At 48.8% G+C, this 17,253-nt stretch overlaps 6 protein-coding genes across 6 annotated transcripts; 3 read left to right on the forward strand and 3 right to left on the reverse strand.

The window, feature by feature from the left end:
- Positions 1 to 300: 300 nt before the first annotated feature.
- On the reverse strand, positions 301 to 2,854 carry LHYA1_G007250 (putative MFS-type transporter protein; the record flags this gene model as incomplete). The annotated part of the gene is made up of 4 exons (XM_031152180.1): positions 301 to 1,370; positions 1,421 to 1,830; positions 1,882 to 2,599; positions 2,653 to 2,854. The coding sequence occupies 4 exons, from the start codon at positions 2,852 to 2,854 to the stop codon at positions 301 to 303; spliced, it is 2,400 nt and encodes a 799-aa protein (XP_031003266.1).
- A 931-nt stretch (positions 2,855 to 3,785) lies between these two features.
- Positions 3,786 to 4,417, forward strand: LHYA1_G007251 (uncharacterized protein; the record flags this gene model as incomplete). Its single annotated transcript, XM_031152181.1, has 2 exons — positions 3,786 to 3,934; positions 3,991 to 4,417. 2 exons carry the CDS (start codon positions 3,786 to 3,788, stop codon positions 4,415 to 4,417), a joined length of 576 nt encoding a protein of 191 aa, XP_031003267.1.
- Positions 4,418 to 4,493: 76 nt separating this feature from the next.
- Positions 4,494 to 5,171, reverse strand: rhaM (L-rhamnose mutarotase; the record flags this gene model as incomplete). Its single annotated transcript, XM_031152182.1, has 2 exons — positions 4,494 to 4,720; positions 4,868 to 5,171. Coding segments are annotated over 2 exons (531 nt in total), but the record flags the coding sequence as incomplete, so codon positions are not given.
- Positions 5,172 to 6,230: 1,059 nt separating this feature from the next.
- On the forward strand, positions 6,231 to 8,069 carry PAP29 (putative inactive purple acid phosphatase; the record flags this gene model as incomplete). The annotated part of the gene is made up of 2 exons (XM_031152183.1): positions 6,231 to 7,158; positions 7,318 to 8,069. Coding segments are annotated over 2 exons (1,680 nt in total), but the record flags the coding sequence as incomplete, so codon positions are not given.
- Positions 8,070 to 9,837: 1,768 nt separating this feature from the next.
- LHYA1_G007254 (uncharacterized protein) lies at positions 9,838 to 10,911 on the forward strand (the record flags this gene model as incomplete). Its single annotated transcript, XM_031152184.1, has 2 exons — positions 9,838 to 9,859; positions 9,911 to 10,911. 2 exons carry the CDS (start codon positions 9,838 to 9,840, stop codon positions 10,909 to 10,911), a joined length of 1,023 nt encoding a protein of 340 aa, XP_031003264.1.
- A 727-nt stretch (positions 10,912 to 11,638) lies between these two features.
- Positions 11,639 to 15,419, reverse strand: RSN1_0 (Uncharacterized protein; the record flags this gene model as incomplete). Its single annotated transcript, XM_031152185.1, has 2 exons — positions 11,639 to 15,146; positions 15,214 to 15,419. Coding segments are annotated over 2 exons (3,714 nt in total), but the record flags the coding sequence as incomplete, so codon positions are not given.
- Positions 15,420 to 17,253: the final 1,834 nt, after the last annotated feature.

Here is a 17,253-nt window from a genome sequence, read left to right on the forward strand (position 1 = left end):
CACCGGCAATTTTTACCACACAACCTCAAAACAAATAAAAATCGGCATGAGCTGGCACGGATGCGAGTGCGAGCGAGACTAGACCAAGGTAGGTCGTAACGAGAGCGGAAGCACTGGCTAGGAAGAGCAAGGAATCCATGAAAAGCTATAATCAATATTCTTATCAATAACTCAGGTATAAGTATACCGAAACGCCAGTCATACCCAATGCTAGTCTAGTCCAATCTCTAGCATCATACTTAGCGCCCGCTCAAAAGCTTCATAAACATTTCGCCAAACCCAAAAGCAAACCAAAAAGAATCAGAACTTCTCCATCAAGTTCTTTCTAACAGTCCACATTCTAGCCCTCTTGCCAAAAATATACATCGGTACCGAAGACGCCATGAGAATCAACTGAATGATGCCCAACCACATAAACACGGTTCTACTCCCATCATTTGTCAGCCATTTATTAAAGAACAAACTAAACACCAATCCATGGAAGATGTTCTTGCTGAAATTAAGCGTGACAAGCGCCTCGCCAGCATATTGCCGGTAGCTGTCGACGCAAAAGGTGATGGCGGTCGTCGAACCTAGGGAGCAACCAAAGGAGATAATGCCAAAGAAAATTGTAGGCACAATCCAGGAATCATGAACTTGTGCAGACCAGCCGAAACCCATGAGACCAATGACAGTAGTAATTGCGACAGGAGCAGCCATAACGAGACGGAATTCTGGCTCGTAGAGACCACCGTTGCGGCGAGACATTGCTCGAACGATAATATCACTGACTTTTCCAGCAACAGCTGTACCGAGGACACCGCCTATGAATGGGGAGAGATAGATGAGGCCGGTTGAGAGGGCGGAGAATCCATAGGTGTCTTTACTACGATAAATAACAGCAACTGATTCGGAAAGCACAATGAGCCATCCCACGGCACATGAATAGACACCAGCAGACCATAGAACTGCTGGGTATGCGAATAATATAAACGGACGGAGGGCTACCCTGAACCAGTTGTCATGGGTCAGTCGGCCATTAAAGGGCTTTAGCTGTTGAACGAATGTAAGTGGTGGACGCTGTCTGAGATGATTCGTATAATGTTTACGTTTAACACCAGGTGACTTTTCGGTGGGAAGAGCGATGGGTGGTATATCATCTTTGTCGCTGATTGGGGGAAGTGGCTCAATGTCAATTTGGTGATTGGGCCGACTGGTGAGATAATCCACATTCCCGCTCTCACAATCCGCATAAAAGGGTGAGTTAAGAGAGTGCAGAGCAGGAGTGGGTGGAGCGCCACCAAGAGGAATCACACGGTCTCTGAATTCATGTGCAGGGTCAAAGGACTCAACCCTGGGGATGGGGTTATTAAGTGTTGCAACACTTCTCCCTAGTAGATGATTAGTATAACGTTTTTGCAACAGTACGCATGTAACAAACCTGAGCCCGTCCTAGCAAAACGAATTTGGTCTGGGGTGAGGAGATGGCCGTCGCCTTTGTGCTCTTCAATGCCCTTCTCGATCTCGTCGCTAGCGAATTCGACATGATGATTGCGGGCAGGGGTCTGAGCGGAAGACGGTCGCTGAGGAAGTTCCAAGGTTGGTAAATTCTTGATTGCGAGTTTTCCGGCGCTTCCATCATCGGTAGTTCCATCAACCTGATTGGACCCTTTCATGTCGGGGCCTGCGTGAGAATGCCACTTGTTTGAGAACAAAGAAACTCTCGAAGCATTTCTCGAAGCGTTTCTCGAGGGCTTTCGGCTCTTCGGGCGTGGTGTTCGATCCCAGAAAGATTCAGGAAGGAAGAAGAACAGAAGCATGCCAACAAACCCTACAACTATGGAGACAATCCTGTAAATCATTAGAGAAATTTAACATTGCCACACCAGAAAGAATACTCACCAAAAAACCCATCTCCAACTCAATGATTGGATGATAGCTGCACTAACTAGCGGAATCAAATTCTTACCACCTAGAAGTAGTAGAGTATATATACCAATACGATAAGCACGCTCGTGAAGAAAAAAGATCTCTGCAATCGTAGCTGAAGGTAGACATTCAACGGGACTGACAGACATGCCTTGAATTATTCGTGCCACAAGCAGGGAGTTATAACTTGGTGATGCAGCACACCAAACAGAAGTAGCAACAAAAAGTATAGCGCTGGCAAGATAAACAGGACGTTTGCCGAACAAAATGGCGGTTGGAGAAGCAATAACGGAGCCTACGCCAAGTCCCATCATGTACAGTCCAGTTGTCAGCGCTACCTTGGGAACAGTGACATTATAGGTTGAAGCGACATTGGTGAACCCAGCTGCCAGAACTGGAGTCATACCACCGCCAACCATACAGTATAGACCCAGGGAGAGTAAAGAACAATCCCGTCTCCATTTTGGCCAATTCAGCGGGTCGTTGTTTGATTCATCTGGTTGAGGATCAAGGATGATGGCTCCATCTGGTGTAGTCTTCTTGCCCTCCTGTTCCTTATCTTGTCGGGATTGACGCCGTGTTTTGGTGGGCGCTAAAGGTGGTTGTGGTATAGAAGACGTAGAAGTTCTGGCTGGAGCATTTCCAAGGCCTAGTGGTTGATTTCGATCGCCGGTCAAAAGCAGAACAGAACCTAGAGGGGTAATAATTAGTAAAGGTAGAAATGTTAAGGGTTGGAATGCCTACCAGGTACTTCGTGGGTGTCATGATCGTTCAAAACTCCCATGCTCCATCTTGTAGGCCGTGATTCCTTTTCTTCATCCTCGTCTACTGCTAAATGCTCGTCGCCGTTACCATTCGAGGCTAGGTTACGCGCAAAGAAGGATGGGTTAGGGTCTGAGATTGGCGTTGAGATCGATTCCTTTTCTTGTTGTGTCGCCGCCGTCATCGTTGCCGAAACTCTCGGATGTGTAGGGTTTAGGTGTGGAGGCGGGAGTCTTGTTCCAAAACTTCGAGGCGCGGGCTGCTGGAATACAGTCAGAGGTAAGCCCACGTAGTAAAGACTCGTGGGTTGGAAAGAGGATTCATAGGTAGTTCAAGGGAGATAAAGTAGGTTGATGCTAAGAGAGTGCTGCACATTGCAGTTTAGGATGAGGAAGGGAGAGTGAGGAGGAGAATATGCCTCTGTCTCGAGCTCAAGGAGGGTAGAGAGCTAGGGAACCAACGCTGAAAGAGGAAGGCTCTATGCTATCTATTGCAGAGTAGACAAAGACATCTATGCAGACGACAAGAGAGATGGTGGTCCTCGAGTCGTCCTTGCCAGGCGGTGAACTCCTCTAGACCTGTCTAAAAGACCACCCGGACCGCAGAAAACTGGGGATTTGGAGAGGGCAATGGAATGGTATGAGATCGCGAGAGAGGGGAAAGAAATGTTCTCTTTCGTAGGGACGTAGGGACTTGAAGAGAAGAAAGAAGAAAGGTAGGCAAGAGGCAACATGGTGAGAGGAGTGAACGAACACCTTTTTGGGTAGATATATGAAATGTTATCTCACAAGCTGAAGGATCGGCCTTCCTGGGGCCCCGTGATATCTCCGCCTTGTCCAAAAGGCTGTCAAGAAAGCTGTCAAGTGATGCCCCGCCCGTCTGTTTCAACCTCTCTGCGCCTCACACTTCCACCGCACATGCAAGATCGACAAGGATGCGGCATATGAACTGCTCGATGACGCCATTATTGTTATCAAGCGAGACAGCTGCTTGCACCTTGGGAATGTGAAGCGCGTCTGCCGAGGCTGATCTTGATTATATTCCCTGGACAGACATGGCGGCTTGAAGATATATCTATCACTTTCGCCAATAAAAACCTCCCACGTCTCCTCACCATGATTGCGAAACCAGCCATACGACTTCTGCAGGTCTCAATTGCACACAGAAACGGGTCTCTCACTACTTCCCTCCCAGCAACATTACGAACATTACGGCACTTCTCAAGCACAAAAGAAAACAGAGCCAAGAACAGGATATACACTCCGTAAGACGCCAATCCGTCCCCCATTGACCAACCCCATATATCTGACAACTCCAAAGAGTGCGTCGTCCCGATGACTTCTCCACCAATCTGCTCCTCTCAACCTCATCGCGCACTCCCATGCTAACTCTCTGGACCGCATCCTACTGCAACACCTGCCGAACCGTGTCACCCATCATCCAGGACCTGATCGAGTCGGGGGTGGGCGAAGACGAGGGCGGCGTCTCATTCTGCGAGGTCGAGTTCGATGCGCCGGATATTATGGAGGGTGGATTGGGCATGGAATACATGATTACAAGCATGCCGACGCTGCTGAGTTTCGATCGAGGGGAGGCTCAGACGCAGACAAAAGTCGTGGATGCCAGGAAGATGGGGGATAGGGACTGGATGAGGGAATGGATTAAGATGGAGGCGAGGAGACAAGGCGGAGGTGGTGGTGGGGGAGGGACGGGGTTGTTTGGAGGGTTGTTTGGGAATATGAGGTAGTGTAACGTTTTTTGTATTTTCTTTTTCATTCCTCATATCGTCATGAATTGATCTCGATTGTTTGCATACAAGGAGATCATGGAGTGTAAAACACCTCCTCCAAGCCTCTCCACCATGAAGGCTCCCCATCGATACTACTCTTGGCTCCCTCAACCATCGATTCTTGAAAACCGTCCGTCATCCGCCACCACTCCTGAACCTTCGGGTTCTCTCGCATCTTCTCCATATCTCCCACCCAGTTATAACCCACGTACTTGAAAGAAGCGAATAGGATGGTGGATGCAGGATCATGGAAGATGGAATCTGGAGGGGGGACGTTAGCATAGAACGTTTAATAGCTAAAACAACCACAGTGACCCCAATGAGCTAGGAATGCAGAATGCGAAACACGAGTAGGAAGCTCCAGGACATTGCACCCAAAGCTCTAGACCCGTACACATTATCACTTACAATCCTCAATATTACATTCCTTGATCTGCTTCAAAACCTCCGGCCAAACCTTGGCATGGCACTCCTTATAAGCTTCCACGCACTCCGGCTTCAGCTTCACGATCTGGGCCACTCGACGTCCCTGATTCTTCAACCTGTACGTCGGCGGCAGCGCCGAAGCAACAGGCGCAGTCGGAGACGTTGGGCTCGTTGGCAGAGACCACATTCCCGATTGGGGGTCTTTGACTGACGACCACAGTCCAGTTTTGGTATCCATTGTAGTTGGATTGAGGGTGGAAGATGAGACTTGAGATATTGTGGTTTTTCTTGGAAACTGGTTGTTGAAAAGAAGGTGGAGGTGGAGGTGGAGCTTGGTGTGCAATGATTGTAGAGAGGATTGCGGGGTCGTGGAACTCGATAAATACGAAGGTACAGTACTATAGGATCAGTCAATCAATCAATCACTCAATCGTCTTTTCCAATCACTCACAAACCAACTCTAAACAGAATCACGGCCAGATCTTCTTTGGATATGGGAGCTCGGGATGAGATGAGACGAGATACTGATTAGTAAAGGACTAAATTTAGAGCTTCATCCCGATTGCCTGTTCCGGATTTCTAAGCTGGTGTCATGTCATGGATATTCCCCACCCCACCCCACCCCACCCCACCTTCCAGGTTGTCATCTGACCCCTCTCCTCCATCCCAGCTTTCTTTTTATATCGTGACCATACCATGCAGACTGCACCAAGTTCTTATACGGTATTTCTTTCTATCCGGACATCCCGCACATAAAAACAACAAAAGCTTCAGATGAATTTCTCGCCGATAATATATTTCATTTGAGAAAAGCTCTGGTACTGACTGTAGTGGTGTTTTCTGCGCTGTTTTCTTGATATTTCGATAGATACCGTGAAGCTTTTCTGCCTCTGCTGTACAGTAGATCGCGGAACGGCCCTCGCTTACGCTAAGAAGTCCACCGAAGAGTACACGCTCTTTCGTTCAAGTAGCGGTCTAATATAGTGCTTCATATGTTAGTCAACTAAACCTCCCAGTGTTGTAAAGCTGCAAGGTCACAGGCACGGCGGTAACAATTGCCTGTGGCTCGATCGTTGGTTAATCGAATCCTACAATTCAATTCCAAATCTGGAATCATTGATGCTTTGAAGTGATGTTGGAAAGTCTAAATCTATCGGGTGCAAGCACCATCTTCCACCGACCCCCTATCAGAAACTAGAGTCGAGATTCCATCTTTGTCCTCAGAGAAGCTTGCAATTGCATCTGGACATATACAGCCCTGAGATGTCATTGCCAAGAAAGTCATGTCATAACTGCCGCCGCCAGCGATTGAGGTGCGATTGCTCTCTTCTCGAAATAACGACAGATATCTGCGTTGAGACTTGCCTCAGCAGTAGTTATACTAGCCGCAATGCTTCGTGTTCTTGACCTTTTTAGAGTCTTCCCCTCCAAAATGGCGACGTCGTCCAGTCCCCATACTGCGACCGTTGTTGCTCACCCAGTTGTCACGGATCTCGCCGTATGCATCTTCTCCCCGACAGTTCCTCCTTCCACCTGCGAACTGGACCCACGAATATGGCGCCGCATAGAGAAAGAGCTCTACCTACATACATCTCAGCAGAGTGCATGGCTATATATAAAGCTAGCGAATGAGGAAGACCTTGCAGCTGAGGATCTGGTGGTTACGGATATCATAGTCAGCGAGCTGCCTCCTAGCCCTAGCTCAGGTCATCCTTGGGAGAGTCAACCTGGTGGAATCTGGGTGCTGAAAAGCAAATTTTCTGGCGCGATTGATCAGGCTGTGACCGAGGTGGACGTTCTCTTTGGTGTGGATGCCGTTGACCCACGACCACAACAGGCTCTCATGGAGTCACCATTGCAACTTCAAGCTCAGCCAGAGTTACCGGTTGCAAGACTAAGCGTCCGCCGGGGCAGGGCCAAGCCGCGACCAGATCAGCCGACATTGAGAGTCGGGGCGGATGGCAAATTCAAGATTCTCCTGATCTCTGACACGCACATGCGCACTGGTGTCGGGGTATGCGAAGATGCTATTGATGCCGATGGGAAGAATCTACTAGAGAGCGAGGCTGATCCACGTACGGTGGGCTTCATTGGAAAGATCTTGGATGTTGAGAAACCAGACCTTGTAGTTCTCACTGGAGATCAAGTGCACCACGACATCTACGACACCCAGTCTGCCCTTTTTAAGGTAGTTGTTCCTATGATTGAGCGTTCAATCCCATGGGTAGCCGTCTTTGGCAATCATGATAGCGAGGGTCCGTACGCATTATCACGTAAGTAGCTTCTTTTATAAGGCCGCCAATACAGAGCCAGCGATCGAGAACACATTCGACATTGTCACACTCTCGCAAACACTATAGATTGCTTTGCTTTGCAAAGTAGTTAAAGTTACTAGGAATGATAGCAGTCTATTCTTACTAACTAGATTACAGGCATGGAACAAATGTCAATACTTCAGGATCTGCCATTTAGCCTCTGCGAGTCAGGCCCAGAAGAGGTCGACGGCATAGGCAATTTCTACCTTCAGGTCCTGCCTCTCGCCTCCGCCCCATCACAGCTCCCGTTATCGACTTTATATTTCCTGGATTCGCACGGTCAAATACCGAGCATAATACGCCCCGACTATGACCCTATCAAGCAGAGCCAAATTGACTGGTTTTCAAAGACTTCCCAAGCGCTACGAAGGACGCGTAAGGACGACGATAATAACAACCCCTCTCATCTGGCTATGGTTTTCCAACACATCCCTCTTCCCGAGTTCGGATATCGTAGTCTTCGTATTTACAAAGGCCACCGGAGGGAACCGACTGAGGGCCCTAGATCCAATTCCGGTTTCTATAAAATCTTAGTCAAGGAACGCATATCAGGATTATTCTGCGGGCACGATCACGTGAATAACTTTTGCGCTCTGCTGCCACGACAAACGCAGCAGGATGGCGATAAAGCCCCCCAGTTTGGCCCTTGGCTATGTCATACAGGTTGCACTGGGTTCGGGGGTTATTGTTCGTATGGCAAAGAGCGATTTTACAGAGGAGCTCGGGTTTTGGAACTCGATCCAAGTACCGGGAGCTTGAAGACTTGGCAGCGGGTCGAATTTGCGATGGACAGAGTTGATGAGCTTGTGCTTGTAGACAGTGGAGCGGTGGTTAATCCCCTAGAGAAGAAGATAAAGGAAGCTGTGTAGCGAGTTGAAGCTGAGACTGCTGGTCAGGAATGCCTCGGCTACCAGGCTTTGTTGATTTGGACTCGAGGGGTAGCAAGCCGTGGGAAGATGTCAAGTTTGACATTTGAGGACCTGAAACAAGAGCAAGTAGTAAAGTAGGCACGCCTTACTTCTGATGCTCTATATCCATCTCCATCTCCATCTTCATCCCCGTCTACTACTAGCACCAACATTCCGCAGAATTTAGATACTGCGGTAGTATCTACCATAATCGTCCCAGAATATAGCCTGAAATCGCTACCGCACCCGTTATTGGGTTTGAACCATAGCATTCGACAGTGGCAAACGAAGCGTAAAGTCCCTCTCGAAGACGATATAAAGATACCGTTGGGTCAGCACCTGACTGACCCCCTAATCAAGACCTGAATCAGGATGCAAGATTCTATATCTCACACTGTAAGGTTTGCAGCGCTACTTTGAGCCATCTTTTGTAGTGTTGCTGATATACTTCATATATAGTCAACCGGAACGTGTGCAAAGACCTTGTCATCTACGATTTCCCCAAGCAAAACCCAATACAGCTTTGCTTACAAGACCCCTTGTCGAACTGACGTAGAATCAAGTCGATCACTGTACTTACGGAGGTATTCTTTCCTATTTGAAGTGGTGTTGGGAAGGATAGCCGATGCCTTGTGCGTTTCCCCCTCCCCCCACAATCAGGGGCGCTTCCCCCGCAATTATCTATATAGACCCTTATCTTGAGACAACGTGAAAGGAGACCATACCTTGTGATTTGGGTCCAACAAAGTAAACTTCAAGAAGGGAAGGAAGGAAGGAAGGATGGTAAATTTGTATATTTATAGAATAAATTCTCGTACCAACCGTGAATCGGCAATTATTTCCAGCTCGGTCTCGGTCCACAAATGTAAGGCTGGGATTCCCTCGCCTCGCTAATATGTAACCGGCTAGCTTCAGTTTCCATCCTCTCGCATCTCAGCCCGTCTCGTCTTTTCCAACACATGCCAAGCCTTCCATCGTATCACATCTTGGGAACGGCAACGTCTTTGAAACATACACAGTCAGCCCGGTCACGCATTTACCCCATTGAATGCACACGCATCACCGAGAACAAGGCAATATAAGCCTGGCGGTTACAGTATAATAGTGGTGCTGTACCGCACCACTGTGCAACATCTTTTATTTGCCATCTTACTGCAGATACAATACCGTATAGTAAGGTATGTACGGTACGGTACGGCATCTGCCAAGCGGCAACAGCTCTTGTCCCTTCACGGTGAAACCACGAGAGCCGTGAGCGTGTATCGCATCGCAGCCGTTTTCCTACTTTGTCCCAGAAGGAGAGAATCCTGCATTGTTCCGCGGATTCATGTCACTGGCTCATGCCCGCGATCCTCAGCTTTCTTATCCCAGCTCGAACATTATACTGTACCCTCTTATTCCGTATCTGTGGTGTTCCTTTCACGTTTGTTTCGTTTCAAATCCTGATCGAGGCTGATCTTCTTCGGGCGTGCTTTGTGCTTCCTGATCCCTTTTATATGCTTTCATCCCTTTCTTTCTTTGAACTCATGTTTTCGTCTCTTCCTTTCTTCCTCTCATATTCTTAGAATACTACTGGTAATTATCTATTGTGCGGCGTCTGAGACATTGCATTCTTATTCTGGAGAGGCATGCTAGAGAGATTATAGTATTCTTTAATCTGACGTCTTCCTTCTGTGAAGGATAACACATCAGTCTATCTCTCTCTCATTACCTCGCAATAGTCTTCAACATGGCTGTTCGAATGGGTCAAGGTACGTTCCCATCCCTTCAACACCAACTCCACCAACCTAACAAACCCATAGTCATTGGTATCTGGTTCTGGGTCGCCTTTACCTTCTTCATCTTCGTCGTCCTCAACCAAACCCGTGGCTTCCTCCCCCTCGGAATATCCACAAACACCAGCACAACCACATCCCCCAAACAACTCGGCCTCTCCACCCGCCAACGAATGGCACGCTCCGAATCCTCGTGGCGCTCCTCCGTCTCCCTCCGCCACGACATGGCCACCGCACACCCGGCACACCCACAGGTACCTTTCTTCCCCGCGCAGACCCTCGACCAATTCGGCCAGTACCCCTACACACTATGGGACTTCTTCCCCGCCACCTACACCTGCCCGCACGACATCCAGCGCGTCGGCCGCCTAGGCGATGGGGGGAAATGGGTCTGCGGCATGTCGCTGTACGAGGCCAAACCTGCGCCCGCCATCTCCAGGTCCAGCTCCCAGCAAGCCAGCACTGAAACCATCATCTACTCCTTCGGCGTCAATGACGAATCGACCTTTGAAGCTGAGATGTTAGCGCGGATCCCCAGTGCCCACATCTATGCCTACGACTACTCTGTAACCAGTTTCGGGCCGCAGCTCAGCCCCAGCTATTCCGCGCGCGCGCATTTCAAGCAACTGGGACTCGGCGCGAAAGATGAGCTGTACCGGACGCCGCAGTTCTTCAGCCTAGCGTCGCTCATGGCGCAGAACAAACATTCGTACATCGATATCCTGAAGATCGACATCGAAGGGTCGGAATACACAGCGCTAGATGCGTTTATGGACGAGTGTGACAAGACGGGCATTTTTCCAATCGGGCAGGTAATGATTGAGCTGCATCTGGTGGATGACCAGCACGTGAACTTTGAGACGTTTGGGAAGTGGTGGGAACGGCTGGAGGCCTTTGGCATGCGGCCGACGTGGCTGGAGGTTAATCTGCTGAGTGTGACGTTGGGGCAGGGCAAGACGGATCCTAGGTGTGTGGAGTATGTGTGGGTTAATGCTAAGGATGAGAAAAGTGTGTTGTTGATGGAGTAGGAGTAGTATTTGCATTACTCTGTACATTCGACTAAATAACCAAGTAGAGTTTTGGCACGGCCTGGCCTGGCATGGCATGGTATGGCGTTTGGAGTTCAATCTGGCCTGGCCATTTAAAAGAATAAATATATTAACTTTTTCTTTTCTTTTCACTTTTCTTTTACACAGTGCAGTGCGGTGCGGTGCTCTTGTGATTAAATATGCATGTATGTATGTATAGGTTTAGGGAGTGATTAGTGACGCTCGTGGGTATTCGGGGAGAGGGAAAGGAATGGATTGGAATGGTTGGATTCTTGAGTTGGCGGTCTGGGGGAGTGTTTTGAGGGAGGGAGGGAGTGAGTGAGTGAGTAGGAAGGTTTGATAAGGGGGGTGAGGGGCGGTATTATGGGGGATAAGAAAGAGAAAGAGAATGGAAAAGAATTAATAGAAAAAGGGGTATAGGTTAGATACTATAAGGTGTTGGTTTATTTCGGCAGGTAGGTTTTTATTCAAGGGGAGTAAAAGCAATAGCAAGCAATGGTAAAATATATCTTAAAGTGTAAAATAAAACAACTACGCGTGCGTTCTTGGTATTTGGATATCTATATTTATGTGCAGTAAACCGAAACGCCCCGGGGCATCATCCATCCAATCCTGATCGATCCCACTCCCCAGTCCAATTCAAAGCCGCTAAATGCATGCACAAACGTTATATACACCTCTCTCCTCTCCTCCTACTCCATCCACATCAAAGATTAATCAGATCAATCTCCGAGAAATCAGGTGGGTTCTTCCCGTAAACAACCTTACACTTGCCATTCAACGCAGCGCCCACATTACTAATCCAAATATTCGGCCCCGCATACTCTCGCGTCCGCTTCACCTCGTCATCGCTAATCCCAATATCATCTCGAGGAATCCAGACCGTAGGCCTCCTGGCTCGTAAAGCGTAGTGCTGGAACGCGTGTTTGACGAGTACATCTCTTTCGTCAGGCGTTAGGTCTTCAATGTCATCGTTATAGCCACCGTATAAAGCGTCGGCGATTTTCTTCTGCGCTTCGATATCGCGGTGCCGTTTCCGGTGCAAGACTGGTGTCTGTGATGTGACTTTATCAAAGGCTTTGGCTTTGAATTTTTGCCCGGAGCGGACGGCCCAGGATCCTGCGCCTTGGGCGATGTTGACGGGATTGAATTTGCCGAGCTTGTTGTCTGTGGCATCATCGTTGAGTCTGGTCATTTCGATTGCGCCGTTGTTTTCAGCTGGGCTTGTTTCATCTTCATCTTCATCTTCGAGACCAAGGCGACGGGCTTGAGCACGCTCGAAGGCTTCGTCGCGGAGAACGGCCTCGTCTTCGAATGTGATGGGAAGGTGGTGGAAAAGGGGGCCAAAGGAGTAGTTCAAGAGAACTTGAAAGAGGACGGTTAACGCGCAGACTACAATCATGATGATTGCTTGAGGAATACAAGCCGCATCATCGTTGACATCCCGAACCAGGAAGAAGAGGCCAATCATGCAGACTTCCATGAAGTAAAGACCGGTAAAGGTCTGATTGATTGCGCGAGGGTATAGCAGTCCACCAGTATCCAACTCGAACCGAGTCACGTAGAGCATATTGTATCGGTGAGCGATCCAGAGAAGCCCAAAGGTGATAATCGCGAATATTATGATAATGGGTGCAATGATGCTGTAGATGAGTGCAATGCAAGCGAAGTTGGTGTAGACCGGAAAGAATGTACCCCAAGTTACGCCTGAGAGTTTGGTGTTGCGCACCCACTTTTGTCGGGGGGTACTGTCAAGAAGCTTTGGCAGTATGTACCATAGAGCGAGGGTGGTGATCTGAAGAAGAGTACCAGAAGCAGTGGACATAGCTTGTAGAATCATGTAGGAAAAGAAGTAGTTGGCTGCCTTTGGAAGTTGGGTTGCAAGGGTCTCGGGAATGGATTGGATATCCGTTGCGGAAGCGGCGAGGGTACTAAATGCGCCTCCCGAGATTGAGACAACTAGGAAGACCTGGACGAACAAGAAGGCAAAATAGTAGTTTTGTATAGCTCCTTGCTGCTCCTTGCCCGTTTGCACACCCTGTAGGTAAGCGAGAAGTTTTAAGATTAGCGGCACTATCGCTAGGAGGATTCCGAGAACAATAGCTGGCAAGACACCTGCGATCCCATTAAGAACGTTGTCCGGAATGTTCTTAAGCCAGTGGAGCCAATGGTATTGGTTGGCGAAGTTGTTCAAATTGCTCAAAGTAGCAGTCCAGGCAACAGGCAGGGCCCATAGAGCGACCATGCCAACAACAATCGCAACGACAACACCAGTTCTAAACCAAGCCTCCCACCATCTAATCGACATGTTCTCCCAGATAACGTCTTTAGGGGAAACTTCGACAGTTCTGGGAGCCATATGTGCTGGTACGTGATGAGTAACAGATTGAGAAGCCATGTGAGCAGCGACTTGATGATTGAACTGGATGAAAGCAGAGTTCATAAGTGGAAAACGTTCGGGATGCTTTTGGTCCATCTCAATTTCCATATTGAGACGGGCTAGCTCTTCACGACACCAATATATTGTGTCTACCTTCTTGTGGAGCAGGGGAAGGCCAGGTAGCCAACCAGGGGTCCACGTAAACCATGGAAGCCGATATGTTGGTCGATCTTTCTCCTTAAGAAATCTCTGCCAAGCGGCAGGTGCTGCATCCTCTTTGTAGTCGACATTGTAGGCGACGGGATAGTCAATAGGCTGCACTTCCCCCTTGTCGAGAAATGGCAAGACGGATATGATCTTGGCCCAAGACCCTTTTTGCTCGCTCCTTTGGGCTGCTGACACGTGCCTTGCCGTCAAGGGAAACTCATCACCCTCTTCATAGCCCGTTGGAAGTGGTGATGGGAACCCACCGGCTGGACCTTTCCAGAACTTCCACCATCCAATGTTTTTAGGAACGTCGGTTGTACCATCACCGCCAAATTCGGCAGCACCACTTCGGACCTTGTTTCCAGGCAACCTCATGGCTTGTCCATGCAGCTTAACGCTGCGCGTGGATGTCAGCGAGGGGCTCCTATTTAGATTGTCCGTTTTCTCGTCTGGTTGGTCTGTTCCTGCACCATATGGTGCATTGGCAATTCCTCGGTATCGGCCATATTGATCGTACGCGTCGTCATCTGCTGTAGCTGGCGAATCAAGGGTTACGAACCCATTGGTAGTCTCAAGCTGATTATTCAAGTCTCCGATAACATTCCTTGCTCCGCCAAAAACTGTATTTCCAACACCCCCAAGACCCTTGCCTACAATAGCCAGGCCACCTCCAATGACTGGTATCTTGATCGTCCCTTTACGTTGGGGTTCCTGGGGTTCCTGCTCTTGAGCTCTTTGCGTTTCCTCGTCTATAGCATCTTCGACGGTATGAGGTACTTGGTGAGGATCGCCTGCACTCACACCTCCACTCTGTGCTCGTATGTCTGCTGCCCTGTTTTCTCTCTCAATCTTCTGATTCTTTTCTTCCTTGGTAGCTCCTTTACGCTTAAATGTCTTCGCAGCAATTTTCTCTTCCTTCTCAAGTTGCTTCTTCTGAGCTTTCTTGGCATCTTTGATGAGGCTCGTCTCTGCACTTTCTAACTTCTTGAACACCTTATCACGCTGCTTTATCTTATCCAGCAGCTCGTCGAAATTACGATTAATCCATATATTCCGTATCCCACCAGGGAACACGTCGTAAAGGCCGGCTAAGGCCTCTGAGGTGAGCCATTTCCGCGGTATAGAGCTCACCAGGACGGTCGTCGCGGATGCTCTCAAACGGTGCTCGGCCGATGTTAAGTAATCTTGTCGGACCTTGATATACACCCGCAGTTCACTGAAAAAGACTCCGCAGACCCAGACAATGACCACGATTGCGAGAATCAGATGAGCCCAATACCGATGTGTGTGGTCCGGCCTGACGTTGCCAAAGGCCAACTGATCCAGGCCAGTAACATTTGCGTGATTAGAATTGTTGTCGGTATTATTGCCAAATGATAATGCGTAACTACCACCCTTGCCACCGATGCTGTTGATGGGTACTAGAATCGGGATGATAACGAAAGCGAGGGGTATGAATATTATGAGGAGGGTTTGGAGGTAACGCAGGAAGAAGTATGCGTCGAGCCCGCATTTATTGATGACTTCTCGGTCTCGAAATTGGAATATGGTAAAGAGCCAACCCCAAGGGGATCTTGGTGGGGGATCTGTTCGTTCTCGCTCAGGGACTAGATATGTCTTTGGTTTGCTAGAGTAGGTTAGCACTGGGTCGAATGAAGCTATTTTGAACGAGGGGAGTTCAAGGGAATAAATACTATATCCGCGCAAGTTTATTCTTCAGTAGAAGGAAAACGAGCATCTGAACGGCAAAGACGACCAGCGCAGTGACCAAGGCCGTAAGGAAAGTTACGATGCTGATTCCTTGAGACTTTTGGCCTTGGCCAGTGGCATCTGTGCTTGTTGCCGAGGCCGCCGACGAAGTCGTAGTGGCAGACATGATGGGCGATTTGAATACAGAAATCTATCGAGACATAAGGTGGGTGGGTGCTGCTGTATCAGAGTATTGATATGGATCTTGCGAGGGAGTCCTTTGTTTCAGAGAATGAGAATGGCCAGTACTGTACGATAACACACACAATAACGGGATGGTTTGCTAAAGGAATGTTTGCGCCAGATGAAGTCGAGGGGGGTGAATAACATAACATAACACAACACACCACATGGATATGCGTGAATATGAATATGAAGCTGCCCGTCCCCCTTCCCTTTGCAGGTGGTCGCTTGGGTTTTAGAACATGCTTAATTTGCAGGGTTGGTTCGACGGGACAGGGGAAGAGATCTTGGAACAATCAACGTGAATGGCGCTAAGCAGGGAATGACATCAACGGCGGAGAATTGGCTGAATCGATTGGCAACTAATCCCTGCATGTTTCTAGTTGTATCTAAACGCTGTAGCCGCTGGATCTCGCGCTTAATATGAACAGATCTATTCGATGTCGGCGACTCAGGTAAAACAGCAACCGCCGCTCTTTTTATAAACAACCAGCTAGAGACCGTGGAACACGTGCCTCGATTCAAGGGATTGCTGCGTCACGTGACCTTTCGTGATTTTCCCTTTTCCCTTTCACCGGATTATTGGCTCCTTTCTCTATACTCTTTTCACTTTGCTGTGTCCACCTGTCTTTCCCTCCAAGATGCCGTGGACTTCACATCACGTGAATTAAAGAATGATATATTTTATCCTAACAAAGACAGGATTATATGAACGCACCGGTTCTACAGTTCAAGCGATTATTATAAGTAGCAATAATTTATATATTATATATTTCAAGTCTCCCACCTCACAGGTACAACATATGTGTCTGCATTGAAAAGGGGAACCCCCCGCATTCTCCAGCAGCTGTCGGGCATAGGCGACCTCCGCCGGCTAGTCCTTCCATATCTAGACTAGACTAGCCAATAAGAGAAGGGTCCAACAGAACTGATAGACCTTGGCCGTTTGCTACAAATTTACTTCACAAACAGAATGGGAAATGTAAATGAGTGTAGATAGATATATAACGCCGCGTTGCATCTCCTTTACCTCTGACTTTTGACTTCTGATTTTTGACTTCTATTTGTAAAGAGATAACGAGCACTGAGTAGAGAACCAACGGGCGCAGCTTATCATATCATGTCGCATACCATGAAGTCCGTCTTTCTAGGAAGCTTCATCCATAGCAAGCGCTTGGATGAGCTTGAATATCTACATGATACTGCTGTTTTTGTTGATGAGAAGGGCATCATCGTCGCTATTGAGCAGGCGTGTGATTTGAAGAAAGCGGAAGAGACGATATGTCCCAAGCTGGGCTGGTCACGTTCAGATATCACAATCCGGGCCGCGAAACCAGGACAATTCTTCTTCCCGGGATTCATTGGTATATATATCCTCTATCCCACATACAGATTCAGGATAGAGTGTTACATAGCTGACACAAATCACAGACACACATATCCACGCCTCACAATTCCCCAACGCGGGAATCTTCGGCAAGACAACCCTCCTCGACTGGCTAAACACCTATACCTTCCCCATGGAAGCCTCGCTGTCCTCGCTCCCCAAGGCCCGGCAAGTCTACACGCGCTGCATCCAGCGCACCCTCTCCCACGGCACAACCACCGCGTCCTACTACGCCACCACAGCCGTCGCATCCACCAACCTGCTCGCCGACATCTGCCTCGCCCAAGGCCAGCGCGCCTTCATCGGCCGCTGCTGCATGGACACCTCCCTCTCGCCCTCCTACTACCGCGACGCTTCCCCCGCCTCCGCCCTCGCCGATACACGCGCCACAATCGCGCACTGCGCGGCCATCGAC

The sequence above is a fragment of the Lachnellula hyalina genome, assembly GCF_007821495.1.
Source record: "Lachnellula hyalina strain CBS 185.66 chromosome Unknown contig00129, whole genome shotgun sequence".
In the NCBI taxonomy this organism is placed as follows: domain Eukaryota; kingdom Fungi; phylum Ascomycota; class Leotiomycetes; order Helotiales; family Lachnaceae; genus Lachnellula; species Lachnellula hyalina.